Genomic DNA, 15,656 nt, shown 5'->3' with positions numbered 1-15,656 from the left:
TTCAGGCAACTATTCTCTCTGTAATTGATTATGGTGACTTGTTGTGTATGCATGCAGCCTCATTTGTCTTACAGAGACTGAACTCTGTTTATCATGCATCCTTGCACTTTATTACAAATGCCAAGTCACTCACCCACCATTGCACCTTGTACCAAATGGTAGATTGGACCTCACTTTATATGCACACAAAGATACATTTGTATGTGTTCATCAACAAAGCCCTCTTTACCTCTGTAGTCTGGTCTCCTTCAACACCAGCAGTTACCATACCCGGTCTGCTTGGTGGTTGCTACCTAAAACGTCTTAGGGATAGGGGACAGTATTTTCACGTCCGGATGAAAAGCGTGCCCAGAGTAAACTGCCTGTTACTCAGCCCAGAAGCTAGGATATGCATATAATTGGTAGATTTGGATCGAAAACACTCTAATGTTTGTTTCTAAAACTGTTAAAAGAATGTACGTGAATATAACAGAACTGATTTGGCAGGCGAAACCCAGAGGACAAAGCATCCAGGATTTTTTTTTTTGAGGTCACTGTTTTCAATTAATTTCTATGGGAAGACCTATTTAATAGGAACCTGGTTGCAGTTCCTATGGCTTCCTCTAGATGTCAACGGTCTTTAGAAATTGGTTGATGTTTTTCTTTTGAGATATGAAGAAGCAGGGCTGTTCTTTGTAAGTGTCAAGCCAAGTAGACTCTACTGTTTTGATGCGTGTGAACTGGAGCGTGCTTCACGTTGTTTTTATCCGGTATTGAACACAGTATATTCCGTCTTACATTTTATCGATTATTTACGTTTTAGGATACCTTAGGTTGGATTAGGAACGTTGTTTGAAATGTTTGGACCAAGTTTACAGGTAACCTATTAGATACTTTGTAGTGATGTTGGGCAAGTTGGAACCGATGTATTTCTGAATCAAACTCGCCAAATAAATTGACATTTTGGGGATATAAAGAAAGACATTATTGAACAAAAGGACCATTTGTGATGTTTCTGGGAGATTTTGGAGTGCCAACAGAAGAAGATCTTCAAAGGTAAGGCATTTATTATATAGTTATTTCTGACTTTTGTGTCACCACCTGTCTGGTTGAAAATTATTTTCATGTGTTTGTATACGGGGCGCTGTCCTCAGATAATCACATGGTCTGCTTTCGCCGTAAAGCCTTTTTGAAAACTGAAACTGTGGCTGGATTAACAAGAAGTTAAGCTTTATTTTGATGTATAACACTTATATTGTTGTGAATGTTGCATATTGATATTTCTGTAGTTTGAATTTGGCGCTCTGCAATTTCACTGGATGTTGTCAAATCGATCCCGCTAAAGGGATTGGCGCGCGAAGGGATCACTAAGAGGTTAAAGTCAGTTCGCTGCTTAGGGTCTTTTCAACGGTCTCCTTATTCTTATGTGAAACCAAGAGGGCAGAATCATCCGCATATAGGAACAGAGGGCATGAAGAGGCAGAGTCCATGTCTTTTATGTAGAGCAAAAAAAGCAAAGGCCCCAAAATGCTCCCATGCAGTTTATCTTCTTAGTATCAGACAGTGTCACACCCACATTCACCCTTTGAACCCTGTTAGTTAGGTATGACTTTTCCCATAATAAGGAGTTGGTGCCAAATCTTTGTAGGTCAAGCATCACCATACTACAGAAGTATCCCTTGTCAATTTCTTGCAAGCTAAAATCTCTCAAGTGTCGTAAACAAGTGTCAGTAGAATAGGAATGTCTACAACCGGACTGAAGGTTATATAAAATGACAACACACAAGATTGACACACTGACATTGACACCTTGTTCAACTTAGCTTAGTTTCTTGTATAAAGGAGCAACTCTTGCATGTTTCAACTCGTGTGGTACCATACCATGTTGAATAGAAAGGTTGATGATGTGTGTTACATAATGTCCAATACGATCAGCAGCACCACTCAGGAATTTAGCTGGGATGTCATCCAGTGCTGTGGCTTTCTGTTTGTCAAGATCTTTAAGCATATTTGTAACATCTAAAGTTGAAACCTGTCCTTCGGAGATGTCCATAACTGAATAATAGATTTGAATATGATGGTTTCCAAAGGTGCCAGAGTATTCTGGGTGTTGATCAACAAGGTTGCTGGCAATGGAGTTGAAAAAAACAAATTTAACTCATTTATCAGCCACCTGTGCTCTGTAAAAGGTAACATTACCATTGATGTTCAGTCCAATGCTTTTTGACTTGTTTTTAGTTTTTGGCTTGTTGCTAGGTCCTTGAGTCTTCCAAAGGCCCTTGGGGTCGTTTATATTGTCCTGGATCTTGCTCTTGTAGAAGGACAGTTTTGCTTCATCAACCAGCCTTTGAACTGTATTCCTTAGGTGTTTGTATTGAGTGAAGGAATCTGGCAATTTTGACCTCAGTCTTTTCGAGCATTGTTTCTCAAGGTGATGGAAGGAAGGATTTCCCTACTGATCCAGGATTTTGGCCTTTGTTTGATCCTCATCACTTTTTGCGGTGCCAGCTTGTCCACAGTACTGACACATTTACCTTGGAAGAATTCCCATGCTCTAGCCACACCCTCACTTTCCATAACAGTAGACCTGTCAGACTGTCCTAGCAGTTCATTAAATTGTTTTTTTTTGTCATAGTTTTTGAGGGATCTTGTCCTGATGTTATTGTGGCAATTTTTATCCCCCCCCCCCCTCCTCACTTTCCTAGTGCGGTGTATTAAAAAATGGTCACTAATTCCTCATTCTATTTACAATTATACAACTTCTGGATATCTTGTGTTATACAATAATGAGATCAATGTCAGTCTGACTGGTGTCACAGATTCTTGTAGGCTCATTTATCAAACAAACGTTTTGCAAAAGTTAGACAAGGCCTTGTACAGGGGGCAGCTCATGTAAATGCTGAAGTAGTGAACATCACTCAGTAGAATCACTTCAGAGTTTTGAAAGCCACAGTGGGCAGTACACACATTTTCAAGGATCTCATAAAAGTAACTCCAGTCTGAAGGTCTATACAAAGCCCCTGTAAAGATTGGTTTGCTTTTTGGTAATAATATATCCAGCCAAACTGCTTCCATGCAATCAAGATTTAAATCCGTTCTCATATTAAAACCAATGTCTGCTCTGACATTAATGTACACACCCCCTCCTCTCCGATTTCTTTCCTTTCGGGTAATTAGGAAGTTTTCTATTTTGGGGTCTTTGACGGAAGGATCTAGCCAAGTCTCTGTGAAACATAAAACCCCTGCATTACTCTTTTTGGCAGGCAAATCTCTATTTTTGGCAGTGGACTATGTACATCAAGATATAAACAATGCAAAACCTCTGGAGGCGAGGGGCTTGAAAGGGTCTACCTCCGTTTGGGTGATATGTTCTCCTCATCACCAAGGAAGGCTGCTGACACTATTGATTGCGGGAGAGCAGACGGCGGACCAAAACGTTAAACTCTGTCCATCTTCATGCAGCGTTGGGCCTCTGCCTCGGATGATAGTAACTGTGTAAGGAAACATTAAAACAAACAGGTTCAAATCCACACCTGCAACACAATCCAACATGCAGGTAACTGACAAAATAATGGAAACACTTGAGTAAATGAGGGATACAAAGTATATTTAAAGCGGGTGCTTCCACACAATTGTGGTTCCCGAGTTAATTACGCTGTTAACATCCCATCATGCTTAGGGTCATGTATTAAAATGCTGGTCAGGCCATTGTTTTGCCCATTATTTTGGCTATGTCCCCATAGAATGACAATGCCCCCATCCACTTGGCACGAGTGGTCACTGAATGGTTTGATCAGAATGAAAACGATGTAAACCATATGCCATGGCTGTCTCAGTCAGATCTCAACCCAACGCTTTCCACCAGCATCAACAAAACACCAAATGATGGAATTTCTCGTTTAAGAATAGTTTTGCATCCCTCCAATTAAGTTCCAGACACTTGTAGAATCAGTTACCTGTATCTGCAACTTCAGAAGGGTGCCCTCTACTTGACACCTAAACACAGGCGGGTTAAACAAGCAAACAGACAAACAAACAAAACAGGTGTATATGCTTAAACACACACTCACACCTTGTTACCAGGCAGACTTTAGCCACTCGGATGGAAACATGTACCTTCAGGCTATACTCAAACCTTACACTCCAACCCGAGCACTCCATTCTAACACCTCTGCTCACTTGGCCCTCCCACCCTTACGGGGGTCAACTTCCCCTCAGCCCAGTTAAAGCTCTTCTCTGTCCTGTCACCCTATTGGTGGAATGAGCTTACCTCTGACATTAGGACAACAGAGTCCCTGCCCATCTTCCAAAAATGCCTGAAAGCCTTACCTCCTCACAGATTATCTTGAGTATTCCCACAGCTTTATTGCGGATAAATGTTCTTACTATGACTGAGATATGTGGTTGTCTCCCCAGCTATCTAAAGATGAATGCACTCGCTGTAAGTCGCTCTGGATAAGAGCTTCTGCTAAATGACTAAAATGTCAATGGAAAATGGAAACTGATGGAAACAGACATGTTTATTCCACCACCGCTCTGGGAATAGGATACCGGCCATCTGTTGCAGCCCAATGTACAGTATCACCCTCGCTCTGTGTCCAACTCGCAAAACATGTATCCAGGCTGTCTCCACCTCGGTCCCCACATTCGGCAGGAGAACAGGGGGCGAGAGGGAAGCGCGTGAGATGGGAAGTGACAGGGGTTGCGTGGGCCCAGTGCTGGAGCCTTGCCTCAGATAGGAGAGGAGCGCATTATGCCACAGTTTATTCCTTCCTAATCACCTCACATCTGTTTAGTGACACACACAGAGCAGCCGTCACTTCTCTCAACATGGCTGTCGAGCTGTCTTTTTTTTCTTTTTCTTTTCTCTTTTTGTTTTTGCGTTAATTAGTTGTAGTTTAGAGTCGGAGTCTACACCTGTTGTTTACAAAGCATGTGACAAATAACATTTATTTGATTGATTTTGTTGTCGTGTGTCATCTCCTGTTCAAGTCTATTGAAGCTTTAAAAATGTGATGCTTAAAAAAATAATAATTGTAAGAGGATAAAGGACAGAGTGTACAGACAAAGTGATGATGTAATTGTACTAGACCAGGTATTCCCAAACTGGGGACAATGCTGTCGGGGGTACTCCACATAAAAATTAGATTTTTTTTTAACAGTCCATTTATATTTTCTAACGGGGCTACACATTTGGGTGAGTTTTTTTTTCCTTGCCTGTGTAGCCTCGTTTCACTGGCAAAAATAAAATTAAACCATCTAGTGTTCAGAGAAATAACAACACAATGTCAAATACAGGTAGCCTAGTCAAATAATGAACATCCAATCACATCAACCGTTACTCTCTCACGGGAATTCCACCAATGGTCCGTATGTAGCCAAACGTAGCTGATGCTCATGTTGGTATCTGTACTGATGGAGCAAAAGCCATGACAGGGAGACATATTGGAGTGATAACGCATGTGCAAGCAGTTGCTCCCGACACCACTTGGGTACACTGCAGCATCCACCAAGAGGCTCTTGCTGCCAAGGGAATGCCTGAAAGCTTGAAAGATGTTTTGGACACTGCAGTGAAAATTGTTAACTTTGTTAAAGCAAGGCCCCTGAACTCTCATGTATTTTCTGCACTATGCAATGAAATGGGCAACACTTTTACAACATACAGAAGTGTGCTGGTTATCAAGGATCAAAGTATTGACACGCTTGTCTTTACTGACCATAATTTTCACTTGTCTGACCGCTTGCATGATGATGAGTTTATCACACATCTGGCCTATCTGGGTGATGTTTTTTTCTCGCCTGAATGATCTGAATCTATATTCAATGTACGGGACAAAATTGAGGCTATGATTAAGAAGTTGGAGCTCTTCTCTGTCTGCATTAACTAGGACAACACACATCATTGTGTGATTTTGTTTGTGTGCAGATGAACTCAAGCCTACAAACAATGTCAAATGTGATATAGCAAAGCACCCTAGTGAGTTAGGTGTGCAATTATGCAGGTACTTTCCTCGACACGGATGACACAAACAACTGGATTCGTTATCTCTTTCACGCATCTTCCTCCAGTCCACTTACCGATATCTGAACAAGAGAGCCTCATTGAAATTGCAACAAGCAGTTTTGTGAAAATTGAATTCAATCAGAAGCCACTGACAGATTTCTGGATTCGGCTGCGCTCAGACTATCCTGCATTGGCAAATCGCGCTATGTGAGAGTGGATTCTCGGCCCTCGCTAGCATGAAAACTAAATACAGGCACAGACTTTGGGTGGAAAATTATTTAAGACTGAGACTCTCTCCAATACAACCCAACATTGCAGAGTTATGTCCATCCTTTCAAGCACACCCTTCTCATTAACATGTGGTGAGTTATTCACCATTTTTGATGAACAAATAAGATTTTATATATAAGATGGTTAAATAAAGAGCAAAATGATGCATTATTATTATTATTATATTATTGTTTGTGCCCTGGTCCTATAAGAGCTCTTTGTCACCTCCCACAAGCTGGGTTGTGACAAAACTCATTTTTATGTTTAATATATTTATCGTATAGTGTGTGTGTGGCAGGCTTGCAATGATGGCAAAAAACAACATTTGAGAGTGCGCTGACCCTGGTGCTAGAGGGGGTCCTCAGCTGGAAGTTGAATGTTTGAAGGGGTATGGGACTATAAAAAGTTTGGGAACCACTGTACTAGACTATGTTGAGTCATACAAATGTGTAATAGAGCTTAATTTCACATTGTCATTCATTTTGTGTAATGTTTTCAACCCCTTCCAGAGTTTTCAATTATTGAATAGTCATGGCCATATGGCTGCAATCACAAAACCCCATTGCTACAAATTACTCCAATTAGTATTTAATTAAATGTAATGACTGGGAATTGTCACGTTAATGAGAGAAAGAAGCACAGAACAGAATGTTTGTCTTTATTTCCCGTTTTTCTTCTCTCACTTTCTCTCAGCTGGAGGATGACATTGTGGCCCGTCCGAATTACTTCACCACGATGAAGAACTTTGCCCTGCAGCAGCCTTCTGAGGAGTGGATGATCTTGGAGTTCTCCCAGCTGGGCTTCATCGGTAAGCCTCGGCCCATGCCAAAATAGCTAGCAATAGTGCTACTGTTGAGTGTGTGTGAGTTAACGAGCGATGACTCGGTGTGTCACCAAGGCAACGTTACAGAGCTACAGCCAGAAGAGCTAGCCCTACTAGCACGCTGCTGTTGAGTGCCTATGTGTGGTAAAGAGCCATGTCACTAACATACTACAGCCAGAAGAACTAGCCTATAGTGCTCTAATACTGAATGTGTGAGTTAAAGATTTACGAATTAAGATTCTTACCAAGGCAGCCCCGAAATAGGGACTAACAATGAACCCCTAATTAGGACAATGATATTTGAACATAGGGCAAGACACTTAAACTTGAAAGCCGCTCGGCTATTCAAAGGCATAATCCTGAGTAATGGCAAAGGTAAGCTATTTTAGTCCGAAGGTTATGATCAAATCTACAGCTTGGCAGGAAAGTTGTTCCTAAGCTCCCTCCAACTCGTCAGAACTCAATTTAAAAGTACCCACTTTGAATTAAAGCCGGCAAAATTCATTGAAGCGTCAACCTCCATTTGACCTCGCTGTAATTATACTGTCTAGAGTAATCAACTACTTATACCTTCCGAAATCTATCAGTGTTGGGTAGCTGGCATGTGAAAATACAGCACTTGAATGGGGCTGAAGTACATTTTAGAGTCAAGGCCACAGTCTCGGTTTGTGAGAGCAGTTCCAACATTCAAGTAAAGTGAGCTGGATGGGACAAAATGCGGCCAGAGCTTTTCAGTTGTCACGTTATCTTCGGGGGAAGAAAATGGGGAACACGTGGTGTGTTTTCGGGGCTCGTAGGGAGCTAGTTGATTTTGACCCAAAGTAAAGAGGTTTTGACAGCCAGCGCAGGGCCTGGTCCCAAGGTAAACTGAACCAAATAATCCCCTAGTTGTTGTTTCTGCAGGGTTTGACATGTGCTATACACAAGCATTCTAACGACACACACGCAGACTCACTGTTAGCGTTAATCGTTTTTTTTTTATGAAAATGAATAGCGACATCCTTACCACTCATCTATGATTGAAACAAAAATATGTCACCGATTGATTTGAAATTATGAGCGGAAAATACCCAAATAAACCCTTCTCTGATGGTGTGTTTTTGTCATGGGACTCATAATAGTCTGGCTGAAGCTGAATTCCACTTTCTTATGATTGTGGCCATTTGACATTTCTAACTTTTCCATTCAGACATCTAAGAGGGGGTCTGGTGACTCTCTGCTGATCAGTAAAGAACAAAGGACAGCAGCCACTTAAAGGCCACCAAGCAGCCACAGCTGTCACACATACACCCAAGCCATTGTGTGCCTCTGTGTCATGTGTGTTCACACAAGTGACAACTGAGAGCATTTTTTTTTCTCTCTGAGAAATGGAATAGAAAAGTATTGGAAGAAGCGTCAGTGAAGTGATTGCCATGGACCAAGCATTATGAAGACACTACACTAATTAGACGAGTGTCATCCAACAGTAACCCTTTACAAGGGTGACATTTACCAAAACCCTTTCTACACACACACATATATATATATAATATATATATATATATATATACACAGAATCCCCCTCATGTACACACAATTACACTGCATGCAGCATGCTCTTTCCCATGAGCTTCTGCTGCTGCACTTTACTCTAATAGGTCCCTGAGCGCTGTTCGGGGCCCAGCTTAACCAGTGATTGATGCCCACTCTCCTCTCCCTCCACTCCATCTCTCCAGCCCCATCTCCCCCAGCAAAGACCTACCTCATTACTGGGCCCTGTCTATAGAGGCTGTCAAACAACATGTGTTGCATTCTCCCTCTAGCTATAGGACCAGTAGGATGTATAGGGACGAGGGAGTGATACTGATCTAAGGTCAGTTTTGTGCTTAAGGGTAAGCATGGGATTGGGGGAGGGCAAGCTGATCTGAGATATGTGCCCACTGGCAACATCTACCTATTGGGGAATAGTCTATTGGGAGGCCATTGACTAATAAAACAATACATTTAGGTGCAATATGTTGCTGCTGGTAGAATAAAAGTTGTCTCCAAGGACTATCTCCCATGGGGGGGTAAACAATGCTGAGATTGCTATTCACTTTCAATTGAGTAGAAATCTTAGCCTGAGATTGCTTGACGTGGGCCTTCTCCTATTCCACTTATCAAACATATAAAGTTAAAGCTTCTGACGGATAACGTAGCCACTGCTGTCACTCGCTGTGCTTATCTAAGCGTATTGAGTGCCTGTCAGTTTAGTGTGTGGATCCGATTCCAGGCTTCCCGTGGAGGAGATGGGGTTGAGGCGTCTCTTTCTTCCTGTTTCTGTCTTTCTCTTTCCCATCTCTCTCTCTCTCTCCCATCTCTCTCTCTCTCTCTCGCTCTGCATCACCCCTATATCTCTCTCATCTTTCCCTCTCTCCTCTCTTTCTCCTTCCCCCTCTCATGGTCGTTGCGTGTAGCCTGGGACGGCGGGCCCGGTCCGACAACCGTGACTCAATGCTGCTCAGGCACACTCGCCCCAGAGTTTTGATAAGCCGACCGGCCCGGAGTTTTGATAAGCCGACCGGCTCGCATCTCCTGCCTGTCACAACGAGCACTTCGCCGAATCACATCCGCCGGTCCGTCAACAGCATTGGTCACAGAAAAGACACCAACCTTGATTCTGCATTGCTTGTTTTCAGTCTGAGGACTAGGAGAGAGGGAGCGGGGAAGAGAATGAGATCTAGATCTTGTTAAAAGTTGTCACCTTTTTAGAGATTTTAAACGGACGAGGTACAATTGTTAAAAGGAGGAATAGCCATAGGGTTGAGTAATGATACTCTCACATTTTTGCTTCTTCCTTTTCCCTGAAGATGAAGAAAGTAGACTAGACTAGATTTGGTAAATCTAGATTAGACTAGATTTACCAAAAATCAACTCCCATTCTCATCATGCGCTATTACGCGGTCAGAGAGCTGCACAGCTTCTGTATTAGGCTTAGTCCAGTCAGCGTTTGTTGTCAAGGGGCTTTAAAACACAATTACATAACATAATTAGTCATCGTCGTGATGATAATGATCCGAGACAAACCATAACAATTTTCCCCCTCCTCATAGGATAAGCCATGCGGCGCTAAATACATAGTTCCCAAAAAGCAGTGGGGAGGCTTTGTGAGCAGTAATCTGTGCTCTGACTTGGCTCTCTCAGGTGTTTTTAGGAGCTCTAGCTAGTGGTTAGCGACTGTTAGTGACTCTCTCCCTTCCGCTCTCATTAGCATTCTACAGCTAACCGGTCCGACAGGCCTAGCAGCGAGTGCAATCAGGGAGAATCAGGGGACAGCCATCTGAATGTGTGGATATGCATATGAGTGCAAGGAAATAGGGGGTAGAGAGAGAGAGAGAGAGAGAGAGGTCATGTCTTCCGGATGACTGAGCAGTGAACAGGACTAGAAGTGGATCCTGACGACTGAGACGGACAGTACAGGGTGTCTCACTCAGGGTGTTGATTCATGAAGATTAGTGAGGCAAAGGTGGGCGGGGTTAGATCTCGTTTGAATGAGTGAGGGGGGGAAAAGACTATCATCTGATAGAAAAGGATGGGAAAACACAGTATAAATGAAACAGATAGCTCTCAATAGCCTACAGAGATAAATAAAGATATGCATGGTCCAAGAAACTAGAACCTGATTCAATTCAAATAAAACGGAAGACTTAAAATTGTAATTTACTCCAAGTCTTATCTGCTGAAATATTACTTATTTTATAACAAATTACACATTTTATTAAAAATCATCCATCATCTTGAACGCGCTTCATGGCAAACAATCAATTATGCTATCATTTTGCAGCACCTCTCGCCGCCAAATGCACAAATTTTTATTAGCGCCCAAGGGATCATGTAGGGATGGAGAGAAATGGGATTTGTCAGTTTAATTTAGACTGCAGTGCTCAACAGTGGGTTTGGCAGTCCAGGGGTGCATCTCAATACTCGAGAGTGGCTTCCTCTCCTCATGTCCTCGCCTTCATCTGCACTAATTTGAAAGAACTGGACAGTTGAAAGTAAAGATCTGGATACCAGTCACCATATTGCTTTCAAATTAGTGCAGAATGAAGAGAAAAGTAGGTCACTTAAGAGTATTACGATGCACCCCAAGTTCGGTACTTATTCATTATTCAGCAGTCAGCGATTCATAGCACATGTAAGCACCACATTGTTCTTACACTTAATTCACAGCAGCTTGTTGGTGACAAGGCCAGAGAAAAGCATCTCTCATAAGTCAAAAATCCTAATATAATGCTATGTTTTCAGCCCAGAAGTAAATTCCACCTTTGTATCCCTTCACGCAAACATTCTCCTGAGTCAGCATTCACTAGCATTACAGCCTTAACCTTCTCCCATGAGTTCATGTAATTTAGATGCATGATAACTAATGCAATACGGTTGTTATATGCACACACACACATATACAGTGCATTCGGAGAGAATTCAGACCCCTTGACTTTTTCCTCATTTCTTTATTTTACAGCCTTATTCTGAATTTGATTAAATTGTTGTTTTTTCCCTCATGACAAAGCCATTTTTTCCTGAAATATCACATTTACATAAGTATTCTGACCCTTTACTCAGTACTTTGTTGAAGTAACTTTGGCAGTGAATACAGACTCTTCTTGGGCATGACACTACAAGCATGGCACACCTGTATTTGAGGAGTTTCTCCCGTTCATCTCTGCAGATCCTCTCAAGCTCTGTCAGGTTGGATTGGGAGTGTCACTGCACAGCTATTTCCAGGTCTCTCCAGACATGTTTGATTGCGTTCAAGTCTGGGCTCTGGCTGGGCCAGTCAAGGTCATTCAGATAATTGTTCCGAAGCTACTCCTGCATAGTCCTGGCTGTGTGCTTAGGGTTGTTGTCCTGTTGGAAGGTGAACCTTCAACCCAGTCTGAGGTCCTGAGCGCTCTAAAGAAAGTTTTCATCAAGGATCTCTCTCTACTTTGCTCTGTTCATCTTTCCCTCAGTCCTAACTAGTCTCCCAGTCCCTACCACTGATAAACATCCCACAGCATGATGCTGCCACAACCATGCTTCACCGTAGGGATAGTATTGGCCAGGTGATGAGCTCTGCCTGGTTTCCTCCAGATGTGATGCTTGGCATTCAGGCCAAAGAGTTCAATCTTGGTTTCATCAGACCGGAGAATCTTGTTTATCATGGTCTGAGAGTCTTTTAGGTGCCTTTTGGCAAACTCATGTGCCTTTTATTGAGGAGTGGCTTCAGTCTGGCCAATCTACCATAAAGGCCTGATTGGTGGAGTGCTGCAGAGATGGTTGTCCTTCTGAAAGGTTCTTCCAACTCTACAGAGGAACTCTGGAACTCTGTCAGAGTGACCATCACCTCCCTGACCAAAGACCTTCTCCCCCGATTTCCCTCGGTTTGGCCGGGCAGCCAGCTCTAGGAAGAGTCTTGGTGGTCCCAAACTTCTTCCATTTAAGAATGATGGAGGCCACTGTGTTCTTGGGGATCTATTGTCTTGGTACCATTCCCTAGATTTATGCCTCGGCACAAGTCTCTGAGCTGCATGGACAATTCCTTCAACCTCATGACTTGGTTTTTGGTGACAGGTGTGTGCCTTTCCAAATCATGTTCAATCACTTGAATTTACCACAGGTGGACTCCAATTAGGTTGTAGAAACATCTAAAGGATGATCAATGGAAACCAGGTGCACCTGAGCTCAATTTCGAATCTCATAGCAAAGGGTCTGAATACTTATGTAAATAATGTCATTTTATTTTTTTACACTTAAACAACACAATGTAACTCCAAGTCAATCACACTTCTGTGAAATCAAACTGTCCACTTAGGAAGCAACACTGATTGACAATAAATATCACATGCTGTTGTGCAAATGGAATAGACAACAGGTGGAAATGATAGGCAATTAGCAAGACACCCCCAATAAAGAAGTGGTTCTGCAGGTGGTGACCATAGACCACTTCTCAGTTCCTATGCCTCCTGGCTGATGTTTTGGTCACTTTTGAATGCTGGCGGTGCTTTCACTCTAGTGGTAGCATGAGACGGAGTCTACAACCCACACAAGTGGCTCAGGTAGTGCAGCTCATCCAGGATGGCACATCAATGCGAGCTGTGGCAAGAAGGTTTGCTGTGTCTGTCAGCATAGTGTCCAGAGCATGGAGGCGCTACCAGGAGACAGGCCAGTACATCAGGAGACGTGGAGGAGGCCGTAGGAGGGCAACAACCCAGCAGCAGGACCACTACCTCCGCCTTTGTGCAAGGAGGAGCAGGAGGAGCACTGCCAGAGCCCTGCAAAATGACCTCCAGCAGGCCACAAATGTGCATGTGTCTGCTCAAACGGTCAGAAACAGACTCCATGAGGGTGGTAGGGCCCGACATGCACAGGTGGGGGTTGTGCTTACAGCCCAACACCGTGCAGGACGTTTGGCATTTGCCAGAGAACACCAAGATTGGCAAATTCGCCACTGGCGCCCTGTGCTCTTCACAGATGAAAGCAGGTTCCCACTGAGCACATGTGACAGATGTGACGCTCTTGAGACGCCGTGGAGAACGTTCTGCTGCTTGCAACATCCTCCAGCATGACCGGTTTGGTGGAGGGTCAGTCATGGTGTGGGGTGGCATTTCTTTGGGGGGGCCGCACAGCCCTCCATGTGCTCGCAAGAGGTAGCCTTACTGCCATTAGGTACCGAGATGAGATCCTCAGACCCCTTGTGAGACCATATGCTGGTGCAGTTGGCCCTGGGTTCCTCCTAATGCAAGACAATGCTAGACCTCATGTGGCTGGAGTGTTTCAGCAGTTCCTGCAAGAGGAAGGCATTGATGCTATGGACTGGCCCGCCCGTTCCCCAGACCTGAATCCAATTGAACACATCTGGGACATCATGTCTCGCTCCATCCACCAACGCCACGTTGCACCACAGACTGTCCAGGAGTTGGCGGATGCTTTAGTCCAGGTCTGGGAGGAGATCCCTCAGGATACCATCCGCCACCTCATCAGGAGCATGCCCAGGCGTTGTAGGGAGGTCATACAGGCACGTGGAGGCCACACACACTACTGAGCCTCATTTTGACTTGTTTTAAGGACATTACATCAAAGTTGGATCAGCCTGTAGTGTGGTTTTCCACTTTAATTTTGAGTGTGACTCCAAATCCAGACCTCCATGGGTTGATACATTTGATTTCCATTGATAATTGTTGTGTGATTTTGTTGTTAGCACATTCAACTATGTAAAGAAAAAAGTATTTAATAAGAATATTTCATTCATTCAGATCTAGGATGTGTTATTTTAGTGTTCCCTTAATTTTTTTGAGCAGTGTATTTGCAAAATATTCTAAAAACCTTTTTTTCTTTGTCATTATGGGGTATTGTGTGTAGATTGATGAGGGGAGAAACGATTTAGTCAATTTTAGAATAAGGCTGTAACATAACAAAATGTGTAAAAAGTAAAGGGGTCTAAATTCTTTCCGAATGCATTGTACATTGTCTTGACTGACCACGAGAATCCATATATGTCAGATCAGGTTTACAATGAATAACTTCAAATATACCCCCTTTCATCCGTAGAAGGGGGGGGGGGGGAGAACTGGTGGAGTTGACACTCACGTCCTGTAGTAAATCAAGGGAGAAGATCCAGGTCTGTGCTCTCCTAATTCACCAAAGGAGTGTGCTTTGTCTCAACAGACCTTTTCCCGCTGAAACTATAACATATTCAAAAGCGAATACTGGAACAATATTTTGAACATAGAACATGGGGAATGGTCAGAGGCGATCTACAGAACACTAATATAATTGTGTTTATTTTGTGATATTATAAAGGAAATACTGTAACTTGGAAAGTATACCCACTACAAACAGTACCAGTCAAAGGTTTGGATACACCTACTCATTCAAAGGTTTTTCTTTATTTTTACTAGTTCTACATTGTACTAGTTCTACATTGTATAATGATAGTGAAGACATGAAAACTATGAAATAACACATATGGCATCATGTAGTAACCCAAAAAGTGTTAGTGTTTAAAAAAACATTTATTTGCAGCCCAAATAAATGCTTCACAGAGTTCAAGTAACAGACATGTCTCAACATCAACTGTTCAGAGGAGACCGCATGAATCAGGCCTTCATGGTCGAATTGCTGCAAAGAAAACACTGCTAAATGACACCAATAATAAGAAGAGACTTGCTTGGGTCAAGAAACACGAGAAATGGACATTCTGCAGTGATACTCCATCCCATCTGGTTTGCACTTAGTGGGACTATCATTTGTTTTTCAACAGGACAATGACCCAACACACCTCCATTTGACCAAGAAGGAGAGTGATGGAGTGCTGCATCAGATGACCTGGCCTCCACAATCACCCGACCTCAACCCAATTGAGATGGTTTGGGATGAGTTGAACCACAGAGTGAAAGAAAAGCAGCCAACAAGTGCTCAGCATATGTGAGAACTCCTTCAAGACTGTTGGAAGATTATTCCAGGTGAAGCTGGTTGAGAGAATGCCAAAAGTGTGCAAAGCTGTCATCAAGGCTACTTTGAAGAATCTAAAATCCAAAATATATTGTGGCATACAGCAGGTTAGCCACCAGGGAGAGACTC

General features: G+C 42.9%; 1 protein-coding gene across 2 annotated transcripts in view; it reads left to right on the top strand.

Annotated features, from left to right (window-relative positions):
• The window catches only part of LOC139391240 (alpha-1,3-mannosyl-glycoprotein 4-beta-N-acetylglucosaminyltransferase B), a 217,741-nt gene that overhangs the window by 162,704 nt on the left and 39,381 nt on the right, over nt 1-15,656 (top strand). For both annotated transcript variants that reach the window (XM_071138886.1, XM_071138887.1), the window contains one exon: nt 6,947-7,061. In XM_071138886.1, the coding sequence (XP_070994987.1) occupies nt 6,947-7,061 (115 nt within the window). The remainder of the gene's footprint in view (nt 1-6,946; nt 7,062-15,656) is intronic.

This window comes from Oncorhynchus clarkii, chromosome 31 (genome assembly GCF_045791955.1).
Source record: "Oncorhynchus clarkii lewisi isolate Uvic-CL-2024 chromosome 31, UVic_Ocla_1.0, whole genome shotgun sequence".
NCBI classification, from domain to species: Eukaryota; Metazoa; Chordata; class Actinopteri; order Salmoniformes; family Salmonidae; genus Oncorhynchus; species Oncorhynchus clarkii.
Note: the sequence above shows the minus strand (reverse complement) of the source record. Positions and strands in the feature narration are given on the sequence as shown.